Source organism: Cetorhinus maximus, chromosome 15 (assembly GCF_964194155.1).
Source record: "Cetorhinus maximus chromosome 15, sCetMax3.hap1.1, whole genome shotgun sequence".
In the NCBI taxonomy this organism is placed as follows: Eukaryota; Metazoa; Chordata; class Chondrichthyes; order Lamniformes; family Cetorhinidae; genus Cetorhinus; species Cetorhinus maximus.
Genome location: NC_135893.1, coordinates 85,051,188 through 85,072,099, shown reverse-complemented (window position 1 = coordinate 85,072,099; position 20,912 = coordinate 85,051,188). Strand labels below are relative to the sequence as shown.

Sequence of the window (20,912 nt, the reverse complement as noted above, 5' to 3'; positions counted from 1 at the left end):
CAAGCTTCTAGATAAAGGGGGAGAAAATGTGCCCAACATCGCCCTGATACTGATGGCCACCTTTGTGTGCGGCTGCATCAAGCTGTGCGTAGACCCTCGGTACGCAAACACCAAGTGTCACTACGTGCGGAGGTTCTACCTGTCCCCGGTGTTGCGAAGGATGGGTCTGGCCACGCTGCCGCGGAACGCTCCAAGTATTGGACCGTGCCGTACCACCTGTCCCTGGTGGAAAAATTTATGCAGAGAAACACCTTTGACCACAAGTCCATCAGGCAGTGGTCGGCGCGTAATGTCTTAGAGGCCCTGCGGGAAAAGGAGAGGGTGGATCCGGTGGGATGGTTCAGACTGTCAAAGTCATTTGGCAGAATGCCTCATCGCCAGAACTTTCCAACAAGCACCAAGATGTAGCTTGGCTGGTGGCGAGAAAGGCCCTCACCGTCAGATTCTTGCAACATGCCAGGAGTCTCACGCTCTCTGCACGTTGCCCTCGAACATCAACTCGCCCTTTGGTCTGCCCGAAACTTGTTGGTCTTCCAGCGCAAAGAGTTGTCCCCGATCGAGTGTTGCAGACTGGCACATTCCAAAGTCCAGGATTACGTGCTGAGGGACGCACTAAAGCTTGGGGCAGCAGCCGCAAAGGTGCAATGGGGAAAGGTCACTGTCTAAGACCTTTCTGCCATTGTGCACCGAGGGGCTGGGAACTGTTGAGAGCCCCTCGGGCTGTACAGTATGTATGTATGTAATGTATGCATTGAATACTAATTGTATTATAATTGTATTGAAGCACCTCAGAGTGCAGCATGATGTATGTTGATAAACTCGAATACCATTGTCTGATTGTCTGCATTGACCATATTGAAATGATTGTAATATTCATTGATTGTATTGATGCACCTCGTGATCCATGTGTAAAAGTTGAATCTGATTGTACTTTTTGTGATGGCGATTTTGAAATGTTTTGTGATGTTCGTCCAGATATTTTATGAATAAAGTATATTTTTCAAAAAAAAATCTACATAGATCATGTTGCATTCCAAGGTGCTTCAATACAATTGTGATACATGTAGTATTCACAGCATACATTCAATGTGGGTCATACAGCCTGAGGGGTCAATACAATGCCCAGCCCTTCGATGCACTACGCTGAAAGGTCTTAGACAGCGACCTTTCCCCATTGTGCATTTGGCGGCTGCCCCAAGCTTTAGTGCATCCCTCAGCACTTAGTCCTGGACCTTAGAATGTGCCAGTCTGCAACACTCAGTCAGGGACAACTCTTTGCACTGGAAGACCCACAAGTTTCAGGCAGACCAAAGAGCATCTTTCACTGAGTCGATGATCCTCCTGCTGCAGTTGATGTTTGTCCCGGTATGTGTATCCCTGGGAACAGCCCGTAGAGCACAGAGTCCTGTGTCACAGAATTGCTCAGATAAACCTCAACAAAAACCACTGCATCTCTCTCCAGACCTTTGCAAAGGCACATCCCACAAGGAGGTGAACAGCGGTCTCTCCCCCACCACAGCCACCTCAAGGGCAACGTGCGGAGGGGGTGAGACCCCTGGCGTGTAGGAAGGATCTGACGGGGAGGACTTTTCTCACCACCAGTCTTGGTGCTTGTTGGAAAGTTCTGGCGATGAAGCATTCTGTCAAATGACTTTGACAGTCTGCTCGGGGAACCATCTGACAGGATCCATCATCTCCTTTTCCCGCAGGGCCTCTAGGACAAAATGTGCCGAACACTGCCTGATGGACTTGTGGTCAAAGGTGTTTCTCTGCAGGTGGTATGGCACGGTCCAATTAATTGGAGCATTCTGCAGCAGCGTGGCCAGACCCATCCTTCGCAACACTGGGGACAGGTAGAACCTCAGTAAGTAGTGACACTTAGTGTTTGCGTACTGAGGGTCTACACACAGCTTGATGCAGCCGCACACAAAGATGGCCATCAGGAGGAAGGTGAGGTTGGGCATGGTTTTTCCCCCTTTATCTAGAGGTTTGTACATCGTGTCCCTGCGAACATGATCCATTTTTGATCTCCAGATAAAGCGAACGATGGCTTGGGTGATCGCCACCGTGCAGGAGTGAGGAATGGCCAGACCTGCGCCACATACAGCCACATTGAGAGTACCTCACACCTGATGACCAGGTTCTTACTTGCACTGGAGAGGGAGCATCACTCCCACATGCCCACTTTTCTTTTCACCATAGCCACTTAATCCTCCCAGTTTCTAATGCATGCCCTGGTCCCTCCGAACCATAGCCCCAGCACTTTCAGGCAGTCTGACCCGATGGTAAAGAGGATAAAGGATCAGTCAGCCCAGTTCCCAAAGAACATGGCCTCGCTCTTGCCACAGTTTACCTTGGCTCCTGAGGCCAGTTTGAACTGGTCGCAGATGTTGATCAGTCTACGCACCAACAGCGGATCTGAGCAGAAGATGGTGATATCGTCCATGTACAGGGAGACTTTGACCTGAGTGCCTCCACTGCCTTGGATCGTCACCACTCCTATGCCTGGATCCTTCCTGCTGGATTCAACAAAGGGTTTCTATGCAACACACAAACAGGACACAACAAATTGTACAAAGTAGACATGTCCCCTACAAAAATAAGAGTGGTACTGCCAAATCTAGACCTCCCTGGTTGTCTAGAGGAATACAGGGGAAGATCAAACAGAAAAAGAAAGCGTATGAAAGGCACAAAGAACTAAGCACTGCTGATAGCCTAGATGAATATAGGAAGTGCAGGGATGAATTAAAAAAGGAAATAAGGAAATCAAAGAGGGGGCATGAAAAAAGATTAGCAAGTAAAGTTAAAGATGTTTTACCAATACATTAATGCTAAAAGACTAGTTAAGGAAAAAGTGGGACCTATCAGAGATGAAAATGGAAACTTGTGTGTAGATGCAGAGGCTGTGGGAAGGGTTTTGAATGAATATTTTGTCTCCGTGTTTACAAAGGAAAGGGAGGACATAAATATAGTAGTCCACTGCGAGATATTGGACAGGATAGTCATAGAGAGAGGAAGTACTCGAAGGGTTGAAATCCTTGAAAGTTGATAAGTCACCAGGGCCAGATGGATTGTTTCCAAGGCTGCTGAAGGAAGTCAGGGAGGAGATAGCAGATGCTCTGAGGATGATTTTCCAATCTTCACTAGATACAGGGGAGGTACCGGAGAACTGGAGAAATGCAAATGTAGTTCCATTGTTTAAAAAGGGATCAAAGGAAATGCCAAACAATTATAGGCCAGTTAGTCTTACATCGGTGGTGAGCAAATTAGTAGAATCAATCTTGAGAGATAGGATTAACTGTCATGTGGAAAGGCATGGACTAGTCAGGGATGGTCAGCATGGATTTGTTAAAGGAAGGTCTTGCCTCACAAATTTGATTGAATTCTTTGAGGAAGTGACGAGAAGGGTTGATGAAGGTAGTGCAGTGGATGTTGTGTACATGGATTTTAGCAAGGCATTTGACAAGGTCCCACATGGCAGATTGGTCAGGAAAGTAAAAGCCCATGGGATTCAGGGTAATGTGGCAAACTGGATAAATGGTTGGCTTTGTAACAGGAAACAAAGGGTAATGGTTGATGGATGCCCTTGCGAATGGAAAGTTGTCTCAAGTGGTGTTCCACAGGGCTCGGTGTTGGGACCCTTGCTGTTTGTGTTATATATTAACGATTTGGACGCGAATGTGGGGGGCACAATTGGGAAATTTGCAGATGACACAAAGATTGGCTGAGTAGTGGGTAGTGTAGAGGATAGCCATAATCTCCAAAACGATATAGATGGGTTGGTGGAGTGGGCAGTAAAGTGGCAGATGAATTTTAACATAGAGAAGTGTGAGGTCATACATTTAGGGAGGTCAAACAGTTACAGGGATTACAAAATAAATGGGAATATACTAAGAGGGGTAGATGAAGTGAGAGATCTTGGCATACAATTACACAGGTCCCTGAAGGCAGCAGTTCAAGTAGACAAGGTTGTAAAGAAGGCATATGGAATGTTCTCCTTCATTGGTAGAAGTATAGAATATAAAAGTAAGGACATAACGTTTGAATTGTATAAAACACTGGTGAGGCCACAACTGGAGTATTGTGTGCAGTTCTGGACACCACATTACAGGAAGGATGTAATAGCTCTGGAGAGAATGCAGAGGAGGTTTACAAGAATGTTGCCAGGGTTAGAAAAGTGTAGCTACGAGGAAAGATTGGATAGGTTGGGGTTATTTTCCTTGGAACAAAGAAGGCTGAGAGGTGACTTGATTGAGGTGTACAAAATTATGAGGGGAATGGATAGAGTGGACAGGATAAAATTGTTTCCCTTGATGGAGAATTCTAGAACCAGGGGACATAGATTCAAGATAAGTGGCAGAAGGTGTAGGGGGGACATGAGGAAGAACTTTTTTACGTAGTGGGTAGTGGGTGTCTGGAATTCGCTGCCCAAGTTGGTGGTAGAGGCAGAAACTTTAAGCTCTTTTAAAAAGTACCTTGATCTGCACCAAAAGTGCTGTAAGCTGCAGGGCTATGGGCCGGGTGCAGGAAGGTGGGATTAGAAAGGGCACCTGGGTGTCCTCAGGTTGGCATGGACAAGATGGGCCGAATGGCCTCCTTCTGTGCTGTAACTTTTCTATGGTTCTATAGAACAGGGGAGAGAGGGCAGCCCTGCCTAACTCCAGATTTAATTGGAAAGCTTTCTGATTCCCACCCATTGAATGAAACTGTGCTACAGATGTTTGTGTAGAGCAGTTGGATCCAGCTGCAGATTCCCTCCCCAAACCCTATTTTGGACAGCACATCTACCATGTAGGTGTGCGATAATCTGTCAAAGGCCTTTTCCTGGTCCAGGCTGATGAGGCAGGTGTCCACACCCCTGTCCTGATAGGCAATCGTATCCCTGAGTAGCGCGAGGCTGTCAGAGATCTTCCTGCCCGGTACAGTGCAGGTCTGGTCAGGGTGGATCACCAACTCCAGAGCAGACTTGACCCAATTGGCCATGACCTTGGACAGAATCTTATAGTCCACATTCAACAGTGAGATGGGTCGCCAATTTCTAATTTCCTCCCTTGCCCCTTCCGCTTGTAGATGAGGGTGATGATGCCTTTCCTCATGGATTCTGACATGCTGCCGCCCAGAAGCATACTCTCATACACTTCTAGCAGGTCTGGGCTGACCCAGTCCCACAGAGCCGAATACAACTCAGCCAGTAAGCCGTCGCTTACAGGAGTTTTACTCTTCTCGAAGGACTCAAGGACTTTAGTCAGTTCGTCAAGAGTTAGCAATTTATCCAGGCTCTCTCATGTACTATCATCTAAGACCTCCATGATAGAGGACAGGAAGGACTGGGAGGCCACGCTGTCTGTGGGCTTCACGTCTAACAATCCGCATAAAAGGATTTGCTGATCCTCAAAATGTTGGACTGCAATGACTTTACTGAGCCGTCTTCTTCCTTCAGGCTGCTGATCACAAAGCTCTCTGTGTATCATTTGGAAGAAGAAATGTGAAGATGTCTCATCCTGCTACATGGAACGGACTCTGAACCGGAAGATGATCATGGAGGCCTCCGAGGCAAAGAGTGAGGCTTGCTGGTTCTTCACCTCTTGAAGCTTCTCCTTGACATTGACCCCCATCGACTGCAGCCGGAGCAGGTTCTGCATATTTTTCTGGAGTCGGGACATTTCCCTCTGTTCCTTTCTAGCTTTCTGGACGTCTTTGAGGATGAAAAACCTCTTAATGTTCTTCATGATTACTTCCTGCCAGTGTGTCAGGGACTCAAAGAGGGATTTCTCGGTTCTCCAACCTTTGTAATCCCTCTTGAATTTCTCAATGTTCTCTAGGGTCAGCACTTGCACATTCAGCTTCCATGTCCCCCTGCCAACCCTCTGGTCTTCCTCTAAGTGACAGTCAGCCAGTAGGAGGCAGTGGTCAGAGAAGAACACCAGCTTGATGTCGGTGGATCTGACTGTGAACGCACAGGACACAAAGAGGAAGTCTATCCTGGAACGGATGGACCCATCTGGCTGCGACCAGGTGTATCTACGCTGTGCTCCGTCTGCAGGGTTGCTGAAGACGTCGTGCAGCTTGGCATCCTTTACTGTTTCCATCAGGAGTCTGGACGTGGCATCCAATCTGCTGTCGGCCCTGCCGGATCGTCCACCTGCATCGATGATGCAGTTGAAGTCACTGCCCAGAATGACCAGCCTGGAAGTCACTAGCAGCAGTGGGTGCTGAAGGACCACCCGCCGCTCGCTGTTTTGAGCCGGGGCATACACGTTAATTAACCGGAGCGGAGCATTCTTGTACAATAAGTCTGCTATGAGGAGGCACCCGCCCACCACCTCCTTAACCTTGGCGATAGTGAAGTTGCCTCCCCGCAGCAGAATACTCAGGCTGGAGGAACCTGAATCATTTCCTCCCGACTAGATTGATGGCCCATGGGACCACCATCATGACTATTGCCTGCAAGAGCTGAGGTGCGGTATTGCACACTACTGCAGAAACAGGTCAGCTTTGACCTTGGCAAGGTAATCCAAGGTTGCAACACATCGCGTAGTCGATTTAACGCTATGCACGTTAATGGATACAATCTTTATCCCCATTTTTAAAGCATTTTGTTGCTTACCAGACCTGTTGTCTTTGACAGTTCCAGTCCTTTGGTCTGTTCTTGCATACCCACAGTGTTCGCAAATTGTCTCACTTTGGATGGGCTGAGGAAACCATTGTGAACCGCCCAGTTGGAGAGGTTCCACTCAGGTGACATCAGGGGTTCATGAAAGGAGGTTTGAATTGCTCTCTGTTGGTGAAGTCTCTCCGATCCATTCCCCCCGTTGCTGCTCCCGGCTTCCTGGAGCTGGGGTGTACTGGCCTCCTCAAGTTGAGGGCGAAGTTGGGGTGTGCTGGCCTCCTCAAGTTGAGGGCGAAGTTGGGGTGCGCTGGTCTCTTCGTTGTCTCCAATGTTCTGGAGCTCGGGTGTCTCCTCCTCCAGCTCCCTAGAGCCTTGCCGCTTCTTCTATAGGTGCCGCCCTTGTCCTTCTTCGTCTGAAGAGCAGCAGCCCCTACCAACCGTGTCAGATGGAAGTCGCCTCTTGCCACTCATCTGGGAAGTGCCTCGGTGCCTTCTTAGCCCCTTCTACTTTTTGGTCTTCTTCACCTGCTGCCACTCCCCTGGTTGATCGTCTGCTGGCTCCTCCTCCATTTATTCTCTCTGCTGAGGAGTGAGAGGTTCAGGAATGGGTGCAGTTGTCTGGCCATCTGCTGCCTCAATCCTTTCCTTCCTCTTGTCTCTCTGTGTCCTCCCTTGTCTCATTGTACTCGCTGGAGGCCTTGGTGGGTGGAGGTTTGCAAGTCTCCTTGGTGGTAGTAATACTCACCATTTTGTCTGCTTGACCCTGGTTGGTTTTGGCCACTTGTGCATAAGTGAGGCAGCATTTGGGGAAGGTCTTGTAGAGGAAGGTTGCCTCGCCACACAGGCTGCAGCACTTAGTCCGTTTGCAGTCCTTTGTCTTGTGCCCTTCCTGCTTGCAATTCTTGCAGAGGACGGCGCTGCAGTTGGCCATCACATGACCAGATTTGCCACATGAGCGACAAACTTTGGGCTGCCCAGCATAGATAAGATAGCCACGACTTTCCCTGATAGCGAAGCTGGAAGGAGGATGGAGGATTGCTCCCTTACCATCCACCTTGAGTGTGACCTTGACCTGGCGTTTGCTGGTCCAAATCCCAAAGGCATCTTTGACCTCAGTGCAGTTCCCAACCTTGTTGGCGAGGAAGATGAGCCCATCCACGATAGGAACATGGGGGTTGTAGAGGTGCAGAATAAAGAGTGGCTCTGCTGTATTTTCATCTGTGGCTGGTCTCTCTTCTCCTTGAACACCTTCAGGAACTTGATGCAGATAGCAATATTCTTGAATGTCACATCAAAGTATCCAGAGCTGGAGAAGTCCTGCAGACAGTAGATCTCTGCAGCTTAAAATCCACCGGATTCCAAAAGGATTCTCTTAATGAAGAAGGTATGGTCAATGGGTGTACCTCCTTTGCTTTCTTTCACCGCCACCCTAATGGTGTTACGTAGCCCCTGGTTTGGGGCTTGACAGGTTGCAGCCATCACCTCTTTAAGTTCCTGATATTAGGCACTGAAGCCCCTTCAAAGGAAAACAACCAACCATGGAAAAGCTTCCAATACCAAAGAGCAAAAAGGCCAAAGCCTTTGCTGAAATCCCCCAGTTGTGATACCCACAAAAATAATACTGACGCACATGCAGAAGCAACCATTATCATGCTCTCTTCCCTGCCAAGTAATTATTACACCAATACAGAGTTCTGTTGCTGACCAGAGGACCACATTACACCAGCAAACTTTGCCCTCATCCACCCCTCAGTGAACCACATAAACACAAGAGGCTCCTTGCAGTCCTGATTACATCAACATACACAGCTGATGGGGAAATTCTGAGCTGGGTCAATAACTGCAGGAAGGCAGTCAGAGATGTGATAAGGGCTCTTACTCATTTAAATTTTTTTTTTCGCAGGATGTGGGCATCACAGGTTAGGCCAACATCTATTTAGGCCAACATCTATTATCCATCCCTAATTGCCCTTGAGGTGATGGTGGTGAGCTGTCTTCTTGAACCACTGAAGTGCATGTGGTGTCGGTACACCCACAGTGCTGTTAGGGAGGAAATTCCAGGATTTTGATCCAGCGACGGTGAAGCAATGGTGATATATTTCCAAGTCAGGGTGCTGAGAGTGTTGGAGGGGGACTGCAGGTGGTGGTGTTCCCATGCACCTGCTGCCCTTGTCCTTCTAGGTGGTAGAGGTCACAGGTTTGGAAGGTGCTGTATTGAAGGAGCCTCGACAAATTGCTGCAGTGGGTTAAAATTTTCCCCCTAAAAATGTCATCTTTATTTTTGAGGTAACCTCATACAAACTTCCTCTTTGTTGGTGTGGATCAGCACCTGTAAGCACTAGGTGGAAGAATGCCATTTTCTCTTGACCAAGGAGAAAATTCCGATGATTGTTCTTGACAGTACCAAATTAGCCAAACAGTGATATTTAAATAATTCAATAAATTTAGAGAATTAAAATGATAAAAAGAATTTATTCTTGCTAAGCACATACACATTATACATAAGAACTCTGTAAACCATCTCCCTTCTATCAGTAAGTGACTGTTGATTTGCAGGAGTGCACTGCAATCATTGTACAATCAATGGTGCCTAACTAAGATTATGTTTAACATTAGAGGCAATGTATTCACAGAAAATGTTTGTTAGACTATTATCTTTTTGAATTATGAGAGACAGAAGTGCCTTGTGTCATCACCATCTGCCAGTGGCCCATGACTGCTTTTCAATCAGTTGTGCGTTAGTAGTTGGCTCTAAAAAACAGGTTTTTCAATGGTTCAGAAGTCTTCATACTTTCTTGGGAGAGGGTACTTTATAGGTTACACATTGCATGGCACTTGCACTTACCCAGCCAGGATCATACAGAAAATACATTGTTTTCACACTAGGTACAGAGTGTATAGTATTAGCCTACTTAGATGGGGCAGGAGGCTTCCTTATCAAGCAATGACCCTGGGACCTCTACAGCTATTGACCTCAGTGTCTTGCACAGCCCAGGAACTGGCACAAGCTGTCTTGGTCACCTTTGCTGTATTGCATCACTGCAGTAGGTTGCACCTTCTTGGTGCTAGGCGATTTTAAGGCCCATGATGGGACCTTTCTGCTTTTGGGTGGAGATCTTCAGGTGAATTGTTAGACTAAGGTCTTTGCCTGCCTGTTGACATTAAAGATCCTCTGGCACCTTTTGAAAAGCTAACATTCCGCCCTTAATCAACAGCACCAAAGTCAATGGGACACTCTGATGCCACAAAATGGTTGCATACATAACAGTCATTGCACCTTAAAGTCATTCATTATCTAGAGCGCACTGAGATGCTTTGATGCATTAAGGTGCTATAGATACATAAATATTAAGCATCATAGGGTGAGGTCTGAAGGGACAGTAAAGCCTATCATGGATCTTGTAACCTCTTTGCTCTGCAGCCAGAGGCGCTGGAGGCATCTGTAAACTAGCGACACGATGCTGCTATTCAGTCAGATGTGTCACTGTGTTGTGCGTTTGTAAGCAAACCCAGGTTCAACAAATCTGGTTTTGCAATGAGTTTCTTTAACTTGTAACTGTCCTGCACACGTTCTTCCCCACCCTCACACATTGTAAACATAACTGAAGTATTTCAGCACGATGTGCTGCTATCTCCTTTTGGTGAAGAATGATGCAGTGGAATAGCATGAAGGTGCTTTTCTTAAACTCATAACCATATAAGGGCAGAATCAGATGCGATCAATAATCGTAATAAAATCCCACTTTCTCTGCAAATAGCCCTTGCATTCTCAAAGCATATAAAAAGTGCTGTTATACTCAGCCAAGTGCCTGTGATAACAATGCCATAGGAAGCTGATGCAGATTAACACAGACCCATTACATTACAAGAATCATAGAAGTACAGCATAGAAGGAGGCTATTCAGCCCGCGTTTGCACTGGTTCTGATCATTCACAAAGGGTATTCAATGCCATGATAAAAATAAAGGAGAAGAAATTCCAAGCATTCTGCACAGGCACAAAAGGAAGACATTTGACATTTAGTAAACAGTAACAGTCTTTTTTTTCCCAAAATGACTTTGACAATCAGCTGTCTGTAGGTCAAAGGTTTATTCCTCCATCATGGCCCAAGCTTCCTCTGCCTGCTGGTAGTACTGATTGGCGAGTCTGCCCTTCATGTCTGCCATTGCTGCGTCTGCTGCTTCTGTGAAGAGGTCTCCTGAATGCAGCAGCATGCAAAGCACAACATTAAACCATGTAAGAGGTAAAACATTCATTTAGAGCCACTTATCCTTCTCATCAATTAAATTCATTAAATTAATTGATGTATGTGCCGCACCAATTTTCATTGCCATCAGTTATTCCCTGATTGAAACAGTACCTGTTAAGGATGGATCAGAGTCAGCTATCATACCCTTCTGCTATCTCTCCTTTGCCTCCACCTACGCTGGCTTTCTATCCAGCTTCACCGGTTCCACCACACTTAATCAGTATATATTTCACCACACCTCTACCTCCCTTTAGATCTGAAGAAGAGTCATACGTACTCGAAATGTTATCTCTGTCTCTCTCTCCACAGATGCTGTCAGACCTGAGTTTTTCCAGCAATTTTTGTTTTCGTTTCAGATTTCCAGCATCCGCAGTATTTTGCCTTTATTATAGCTATCATACCCTCCCTGCTTTCTTTTCGTTCTTTACTTGTCTCATTATCACCCTATTTTGCCTTGCACCAACATCACTTTTGTCATTGTGCCTTCCACCCTCCCATTTTTGCTCTTTCCCTACCCTGTACTTGATTAAAAGCTGTTCATCTCTAGCATCTTCTCGTTGAGGTGAATGGTCATCAACCTGAAATGTTAACTTTCGCTCTTCACAGATGCCGTTGCAATACAATCAGTCTATGGCTAGAGGCAAACAAGACCATCTACCTCAGACAATGCATAACCATCATCAAATGATGCTTAATATTTATGTATCTATAGCACCTTAATGCATCAAAGCATCTCAGTGCGCTCTAGATAATGAATGACTTTAAGGTGCAATGAATGTTACGTATGCAACCATTTTGTGCCATCAGAGTGTCTCATTGACTTTGGTGCTGTTGATTAAGGGAGGAATGTTGGCTTTTCAAATGTACACCCAGCAGGAATCTCAGGCAGTTTACAGGACAAAGCTGAGATTCCGTGAGTATGAGAGGGAAGAGGCAGAGGAGCACAGTTGGAACTCATGATTTGGCTAGTTCTTCAAACTTGCCTTCTATAAGTTGTTGATTGTGCACGCTTTTACAGATCTGCTGGCTGGCGGCTTATAAAGCCTCTAGAAGGGGTTGTTGTTCAAGCAAAAACTTTCATGTTCACAAGCATATTGAACAAAGACATATGCTCAAATATCAAAAGAACTGCAAATGCTGGAAACCCTGGTAATACACAGGTCAGTTGATATCTGGGAAGTGAATGGAGAAGAATTGCTTTAGTGTTGACTGCTTCAGAGCTCAGGCCAGTGCTGAAGACAAGTCCAGACCCAATCTCTTCCTGCTATCGCCTCAGGAGTGCTTCTGTGGCAATGCTAAACTATGTTAAGACCTTTGCCATTACTGTCAAAATCCCAACAGGCCCAAAGTTTAAAAACACACATTTATACAGCATCTTTCATGTAGTAAAATGTCAAAAGGTGTTTTGTAGAATAGTTTTCAAAATAAAATGTGATACTGAGCCACACAAGGAGATATCAGGATAGGTGAGCTGAAGCTTGATCAAAGTAGTAGGTATAACAGAGCATCTCAAAGGAGAGAGGCGGAAAGATTTAGGGAGGGAATTTCAGAGCTTAGGACCTAGGTAGCCAAAGGCATGGGAACCAATTGTTAGGTGAAGGAAATTGTAGATGCATAAAAGGCCAGTGATGGAGAAGTGCAGAATTCCCAGAGGATTGTAGGGCGTGAAGAAGCCTGTAATCTAAGTTTTAAGAGAAACTTACTTCAGAGTAGAAAAATAGCAGTTGGACAGACTTACACATCTGATTTTGTGACTTGAAATTGATCATTATGGGGAGACAGTGACGTAGTGGTAATGTCACGGGACTAGTAACCCAGAGGCCCAGGCTAATAATGCTCTGGGACATGGGTTCAAATCCCACCATGGCAGCTGGTGGAATGTGAATTTGATTAATAAACCTGGAGACCATCAGTAATGGTGACCATGAAACTACCACCGATTGTCATAAAAACCCATCTGGTTCACTATTGCCCTTCAGGAAAGTAAATCTGACGAGCTTAGGTCTGGTCTATGTGACTCGAGACTCTCATCAATGTGGGTGACTCTTAACTGCCCTCTGAAATGGCCTAGCAAACCACTCAGTTCAAGGGCAATTAAGGTTGGGCAACAAATGCTGCCCTTGCCAGCAACTCCCACATCCCATTAAAGAATAAATAAAAGAAACCAGACATCAGTCAGTGACCATGGTTAGATTATTTCCTGCTCACTTTGTTTGGTAAATGATGTATTTATCTTACCTGCTTTCTGTGCGTCTGGCTCTACACCAAACCCTCCTGTCATGTGGATCTCTGCCTTTCGAGCAAGGAGGCAATACTTAGGTTCATCTCCTGTGCCATCGTACTCTCCACCTTCATCATAATCAGTCATGTTCAGAGCAGCAGTGTACCAATGTAAAGCTTCCTTCCAGTCTTGAGTCCTGCAATGTCAAAGAGAAAAAGCTGTTACATTTACACATGGATAAGGAGGCTGTAATAATTAAACAGACCCCAGTGTGACACTGACCCAAAGGCCAGAACGTTCCTCCTAGGCTTTAGAGAATCTGACAGCACAGGGGGCCATTCGGCCTATTGTGCTGTGCTAGCTCTTTGAAACAGCTGCCTAATTAGTCCCAAACCCCAGCTTTTCCTACCCCCCAATAACCCTCTAAATTAGCCCACTTAAAATTACATGTCCAATTGCCTTTTCAAAGTTCCTTTTAAATCCTAGATCTTAACATTGTATGTGAAAAGAAAATTCTCATTTCCCCCCTAGTACTTCTAACAATTATTTTAAATCTAATGCCTCTGGCTACTGACCCACGTACCAAAGGAAACAGTTTCTCGCTACTTGCTCAATCAAAAATTCCCACATAATTTTGAATACCTTTATCAGGTATCCAGTTAAGCTTGTCTCCTCTAAGGAGGACAATCCATGCTTCTCCAAGGCTTGATGCCCAATTTATGCTCATTCTCCATGGCCTCATTCCTCCCCATTTCTGTAACCTTCTTCAGCCCTCTGGGGTCTCTGCACTTCTCCAATTCTGGTTGTGTGGAGCTCCCACTTCCTTCGCCTCATTATTGGCAGCTGTGCCTTCATCCATTTAGGCCCCAAGCTCTGGAATTCCCTCCCCAAACCTCTTGGTTTCTCCCCCTCCTTTAAGATGCTCCTTAAAATCCACCACTTTTAAGCTACTTGTCACCCCTCCTGATATCTCTTTCTTTTGGCTTACTGGCCATTTTTGCCATTATGCTTGAGATGTTAAAGACACTAGATAAAACTAGGCAAGCTGTCATTGGGTTATTTGATCTCAGCTGGGTCTGTAGCTAGGAGTCATGAATTGCACCTAGGCTAGGGGATGGGAAGAACATAATCAACTAAGTTCATGCTTTTGATTGCTGCTAAGCAGACTCAGCTGACAAGTACATGGACACTGGGAGAGGAAGGATCGAGTCCTCCTAGTGGCTTTCAATCTTCAAATAGCCCATCAACTCAACGTCCTTACTCACAGATAACAATACCAAAGGGTAACCAGCCATGCCAATTCCCTTAAATCATCCGGTTGGGGGGAGGAGTGGGGAGAGAGGGGATTAGGATACATTCCCAATTGTTTATTTTATATAAATAGAGAATTGGGTTAAACGGAGGAAGCATATGAACTGTATATCCTGAAACCACACAGCTTATAAATAGATTCTCCTTATCTAAATTAGTCAGGCACCCTATCAAAACACACACAGTCCAGGTGATTTTGTTTACATACATTTGTCCCAGTGGAATAACGCAAGGACAAGGAATATTCTTGAAGCTGCCCGAACAACACTGACTGTGCAGCAGTAACTGGTTTACACAATTACACCCATACACAGAGCTTCTGTCACACTTCCAGTAAAGTTACAGTGACAGAGCGGGAATAGCTCCAAGGAAATTCCCAGCCCAGATGCATGAAGAATGTTTAATGCCTCTTGTTGACTACAACACTTTATAAAATGGCTTCATCAGCATTCTTTTCCTTTCCTGCATTCTAACTGACAGATTGAACAATTCTTGCTTTAAAGAAAGGTCTGTTTGATCAGGTCTGTATTCGTTAATTCTGTTAAATGAACAAGACTCTTCCCTTTGGTGGCTCTGTACTCTCAGCTTTTGCTTCTTGTTTTACTACTGGCCAAACTCCATCAGTTACTGTCTTTCCCTTTCATTCATTCAGAGGATTTTGGTTTCACCCCACCCCATGCCCCCAAATCACCCAGTTTTCCCCTTTCCAGCAGTTTCACAGACACTGCAACCCCTCAAGTACCTCACTCAAGAGATCAGTTTTCATGTGCAATTCCAGATAGTGAGTGCTGATAAACTATTTGACCATAGAATGCATCACAATTGATCCTGTCAGTGATCCGATGCCTGGACTTTCTAGCAAGTACATATACATAATTTAATTATATTCAAACAGAATATACGAATATTAATTAAACTCAATACTAATTTTTCTTTTCAGAATCCCTCAACATAAGGAGGAAAGTAACAGGACTCATTAAGTCAGAGAAATATTCTCTGCAAAGGTTAGCAATGTCTCTGTCCTCGATGCATTCTGTACCAATTCAACTTTGTCTTCTGTTTTTGCAAAAAGTTATCAGCAATGAAAGATGGATAAGAGATGCTGCACCTGTTGGGACTCAGGTTGATGCCAGTATCAAAGGCTCGAGCTGCGAGAATCATGGATGTACGATCTCCTGCTTCTGCGCCCATCAGCAAGTAGTCAAAGCCACTCTGCCGGTTCTGTTGAGTATCCTGTTCATAGAGTTATGGATTTATTTTAATTGATCTGTACAAATTTACATGGAATTACATCGAGTCTAGAGCACAGAAACAGGCCACTTGGTCCAAAAGGTCCATGCCGGCATTTAAGTTCCACTCGGGTCTCCTCCTGCCCCTCATCTAACCTTATCAGCATATCCATCTATTCCTGTATGTGAGAATAGGCCCCCTAACAGTAATCATACTGTTGGACAGAACATAAATCAGCAAATTCAAAGAGCATGCTTCAGGGCTAATTCAATAATTGTGGGTGACTTTAATCATCACTAGGGGCAAACCAAATTGGCAAAAGTAGCTTGGAGGATGAGATCATGGAAAATGTTTGAGATAGGTTTCTAGAGCTATATTTTCCAAAGATAAGTCATAATGGACTCAAAACATTAACTCTGTTTCTCTCCCCACAGATGCTGCCAGACCTGCTGGGTTTTTCCAAGCACTTTTTGTTTTTATTTCAGATCTCCAACATCTGCAGTTTTACTTTTATTTTGAGAAGCTAACTAGGGAACAGGCTATCTAGATCTAGTATTCTGTAACGGTACAGGGTTAATTAATAATTATATAGTAAAGGATCCTCTGGGGAAGAGTGATGATGAATTTCATTATTAAGTTTGAGAGTTAAGTCCGAAACTAGGCTCTTAAATTTAACCAAACCATACCAGAAGTATGGGAGGTGAGTAGGCCGAGGTAGATTGGAAAATTAGATTAAAAGATACGACAGTTGATAAGCAATTACAAACATTTGATAAAATAATTCCTAATACTCGGCAAATACACATTCCCTTGAAGATTATAAACTCCAATGGAAAAGTGCTGCAACCGTGGCTAACTAGAGAAATTAAGGGTGGTATTACTTTAAAAGAAGAGGCTTACAATGTTGCCAAAAGGAGGAATAAGCCTGAGGATCGGGAGCGTTTCAAAATCAGCAAAGGATGACCAAGAAGGCAATAAAAAAGAAAACGAAGAAGAGTAAACTAGCAAGAAATATAAAAACAGACTGCAAGAGCTTTTACAAGCATGTAAAAAGAAAGACATTTAGAAAAGTAGAAGGCACAAAGAGCACACTGGAAATTGTAGAGAACCAAGGGTCTAATGAGAGTGAGGAATTAAAGTAATTATTATTAAAGAAATACTGGACAAATGAATGGAACTAAAAACTGATGAATCCCCTTAACCTGATGGCCTAAGGGTTTTAAAAAAAGTGGTGGCTGCAGAGATAATGGATGCATTGGTTCTGATCTTCCAGAATTCCCAAGATTCTAGAATGGACCCCTGAATTGGGAGGCAGCTGTTCAAGAAAGGAAGGAGAGAGAAAACAGGGAACAATGATGAGGCTAACTGACCAATAGAGAGGAAAATGCTAGAGTCTATTACTAAGGACTTGGAAAAATCAAAATGACCCAAATCTTCCAATATGGGGAGCAGCGAATGACTCAACGTAGGTCACTGATGCACCTGGGGCCCTGAGAAAGTCCTGATGCACCCAAATGCAGTACTCACATGGGTGGTTTAAACTTCCGATTGCCAGTTTTACCCTGCCAGATTGCTGCAGGATTCCCTACAACAGTGCGATCAGATGGCCAGAACGACAGAGACTTGGGCCGTTTGCTCTATATTTACCCTGGTTTTTGCACTGATTTAGTCAGAGCTTTCCTAGTAGGTGTAAAGCCTGCTTAAGAGCGCAACCCAAAATCAATCAGCCGGAGTGTCAAAGCACTCCAGCACCTCAGCAACCCTGAATTTTCACCCACCCCCCTTCCAACAATGTGCACCAGCATCCCCCCCCTACAATGTTCATCCACTCCCAACAAAGTTCACCCCCCTGCCCCCTCCTGACAATGCTCAGCCTTCCTCAAGCAATATTCAACCCTGACAATGTTCACCCCCGCACCCCCCCCCCGGCAATATATCACTCCCCTCACCCCGTAATATTCAACACCACCCCCCTCGACAATGCTCACCGCCCTCTGATAACATACACCTTCCACCTTCGTGGCAATACTCACCTTGCACCCCACCTCCAAGGCAATACTTACTCCCCTTTCCAACAAATTCCCCCCCCCCCCCCCCCCCCCCCCACCCAGCACCACCACCCCCTCCCCAAACAATGTTCACTCCTCTCTCTCAACTCACTTTCCTGAATCCATGGCCCCTGTTTGGCTGATGTCAGGAGAGTCAGCACTGTTGGAGAGTGAATGGGGAGTGGAAATGAACATTGTATGGAGTAGTGGGGAGAGTGAGCCAGGGAGAGGGGGAAGGCTGGACTGTGCTTTGTCAGGGGGGTGAGGGGAAAAGATGAGCATTGTCAGGGGTTTGAGGAAGGGGATGAACACTGTTGGGGGATGGGGGGAAAGGGGTGAGCATTGTCAGGGGTGCACGGGAGGGGTGTGAGAATTGTCAGGGGAAAGTTGTGTAGTGTAGGGGGTGATGGCTCGGTTTAAAAACAGTACAAGTCAATGAACTGAAGGCCGACCTTAAGGGTCATGCCTTCAGTTCAAGACATAAAAGGGGACCTGGCTTCACATTGAAATTAAGCTCGCTGCTTCTGTTCATCACTCGATTCCTGCTGGAGCCAAGATCGGAAGGTGCCAGTGTAAAATTGCAAGTAGACATTTTAAATTGCTGCCAGCAGCAGGTGCACCTGTTCCATCACTGACTAGGAGATCTGGGCCAATATGCTTAGTCACAGTAAACATGGTTAGCATTGGGATGTTGTTTGACAAATCTGTTAAGAATTTTTGAAGATGTAACTAGCAGGGTAGATAAGGGGAAAACCAGTGAATATGGAATATTTGGATTTTCAGCAAGTTTTTGATAAGGTAACACATTATAGGTTGTTCCACAAGATTAGGGCTCATGGGACTGGGGTATTATATTAGCATGGACATTTTTTTTATTCATTCATGGGATGTGGGCATCACTGGCTAGGCCAGCATTTATTGCCCATCCCTAATTGCCCTTGAGGTGGTGGTGGAGAGCTGCCTTCTTGAACCGCTGCAGTCTATGCAGTGTAGGTATACCCACAGTGCTGTTAGGAAGCGAGTTCCAGGATTTTGACCCAGCGGCAGTGAAGGAACATATTAGCATTAGAGTGGTTAACTGACAGAAAATGTGTCATTTTCAGAAAGGCATGTTGCAACTAGTAGAGTGCTGCAAGGATCAGAGTTTCGGTCTCAGATATTTATAACCTATATCAATAAGCCAGATGAAGGGTGTAATGTACCCAGGTTTGCTGATGGTACAAAGTTAGGTAGGAAAGTAATCTGTGAGGAGGATACCAAGAAGCTGCAAATGGATAAAAGCCAATTAAGTGATTTGGCACAAAGGTGGCAGATGGAACATTACGTGGGGAAGTGCGAAATTATCCCACTTTGGTGGGAAGAATGGAGAGCGTTTTTTAAAAAGGTGTAAGACAAGTAAATGTTGGAATCCAAAGGGATTTGGGTACCCTAGTACACAAAGTTAACATTCAGGTACAGTGAGTGATGAGGAAGACAAATTTATTGCAGAGCTTCCCAAACTGTGGGTTGTGACCCCCAGTTGGGTCATGAGGCAAGATTTTGGGATCGTAAACTCCTAGACAGCAATATCGCTTTGCAGCTCAGACTGAGTGCTACAGCTGCAAGGCCCCTTTAAATGCTCACTTTTTTTCTAATGGTGGGTATGGCCTAACAGACAGATCTTTGAGGCCTCATTCCTGTTGCAAAGAAAGGCTGTGAAAAGTTGATGCTTTCTTTTCAGAAAATCCTCCAATTTATACACTTCTCACCACGCTCAACCACACCCCACTGCTCAGCAGCTGAAGGCCACCAACCCACTGCTCAACAACTCTCATACCTCACAAATTTTCACTCTGGGGTCACACAAAGTCTGGGCACACCAGGAAAAAGTTTGAGGCACACTGCTATATTACAAGGGGTTTGCAGTATAAGAGTAAGGAATTCTGGCAACGCAGCTACAAGGGGCTTCGGGGAGCCCACAGCTGGAATACTGTGTACAGTTTTGGTCTTATCTAAGGAAGGATATACTTGCCTTAGAGCGGGTGCAACAAAAGTTTATTAGAAACAAAAACAGAATTACCTGGAAAAACTCAGCAGGTCTGGCAGCATCGGCAGAGAAGAGTTGATGTTTCGAGTCCTCATAGGGTCATGAGGACTCGAAACGTCAACTCTTTTCTTCTCTGCCGATGCTGCCAGACCTGCTGAGTTTTTCCAGGTAATTCTGTTTTTGTTTTGGATTTCCAGCATCCGCAGTAGTTTTTTGTTTTTATAAAAGTTTATTAGATTGATTCCTGGGATGAGAGGGCTGTCCTATGAAGCTATATTCTCTGGAGTTTAGAAGAATGAAAGGTGATCTCATCGAAACATACAACACTGTTAGAGGGCTTAACAGGGTAGATGCTGAGAGGCTGTTTTCCCTGGCCAGAGTGTCTAGAAAGAGGCTGGAGTCTCAGGATAAGGGGACGGTCATTCTACCTCAAAGAGCTGTGGGTGCTCAGTCATCAAATATATTTAAGACTTAGATAGATTGACTTTTGGGCACTAAAAGAATCAAGGGATATGGGAATAGGACAGGAAAGTGAAGTTGATGCAAAAGATCAGCCATCATCTTATTGAATGGTGGAGCTGGCTCAAGGGATTGTATGACCTATTCCTGTTACTATATTCCTTTCCCACTTATGTTATCCTTTAAATGCACCTGCACTACTCATTTCAACTACTCCTTGACATTGCGTGTTCCACATTCTAACCACTCTGCATAAAAAAAAACTTTTTCTTGAATTCTTGTAAAGAATAAGCTTCTAAGGTATGGAAAGAGATACCCAGCAGTCAACATTCTATTTTTACAAACCAATGCTTGTGACCAAAGAGGAATCCTCCATTGCTGCACTCCAGTGGATAATGCAATGCATAAAACTGCTTTATAAGTATCTTGTTGTTGATAGAGTAGCAAACATACCTCCACAGTGACATCTGTCAAGATGTGATGAGGCAACTGCAGATAGATTAGGCCAAGAGCAACAATTGCTTCCAGTTCCCCACAAAGAGCAGCATGTTCAAGATGGAAGACTGCAGACTTGCGATCCCACTCTTCCAGTCTATCACAGAATCGACCAGCCTCATGATAACGTACCATAGCCAAGTGCACCTTCATGGGAAATGTAATTAATTAGCCTGTGATTTACAGTGAGACAAAAGACAAACAGAGAAAGGCACGGGTGTAGGGGAAGAAAGTGGGGCAATGGATTTGTTGGATTGTTCCAG

General features: G+C 45.1%; 1 protein-coding gene across 6 annotated transcripts in view; it reads right to left on the bottom strand.

Moving 5' to 3' along the window:
* Positions 1 to 9,062: 9,062 nt before the first annotated feature.
* Positions 9,063 to 20,912, bottom strand: part of eef2k (eukaryotic elongation factor 2 kinase) — a 65,502-nt gene continuing 53,652 nt past the window's right edge. For all 6 annotated transcript variants that reach the window (XM_078558830.1, XM_078558828.1, XM_078558829.1 and 3 more), the window contains 4 exons: positions 20,608 to 20,796; positions 15,500 to 15,624; positions 13,098 to 13,276; positions 9,063 to 10,808 (listed from right to left, as the gene is read on the bottom strand). In XM_078558830.1, the coding sequence (XP_078414956.1) occupies positions 10,699 to 10,808; positions 13,098 to 13,276; positions 15,500 to 15,624; positions 20,608 to 20,796 (603 nt within the window). In that variant the 3' untranslated portion in view covers positions 9,063 to 10,698. The remainder of the gene's footprint in view (positions 10,809 to 13,097; positions 13,277 to 15,499; positions 15,625 to 20,607; positions 20,797 to 20,912) is intronic.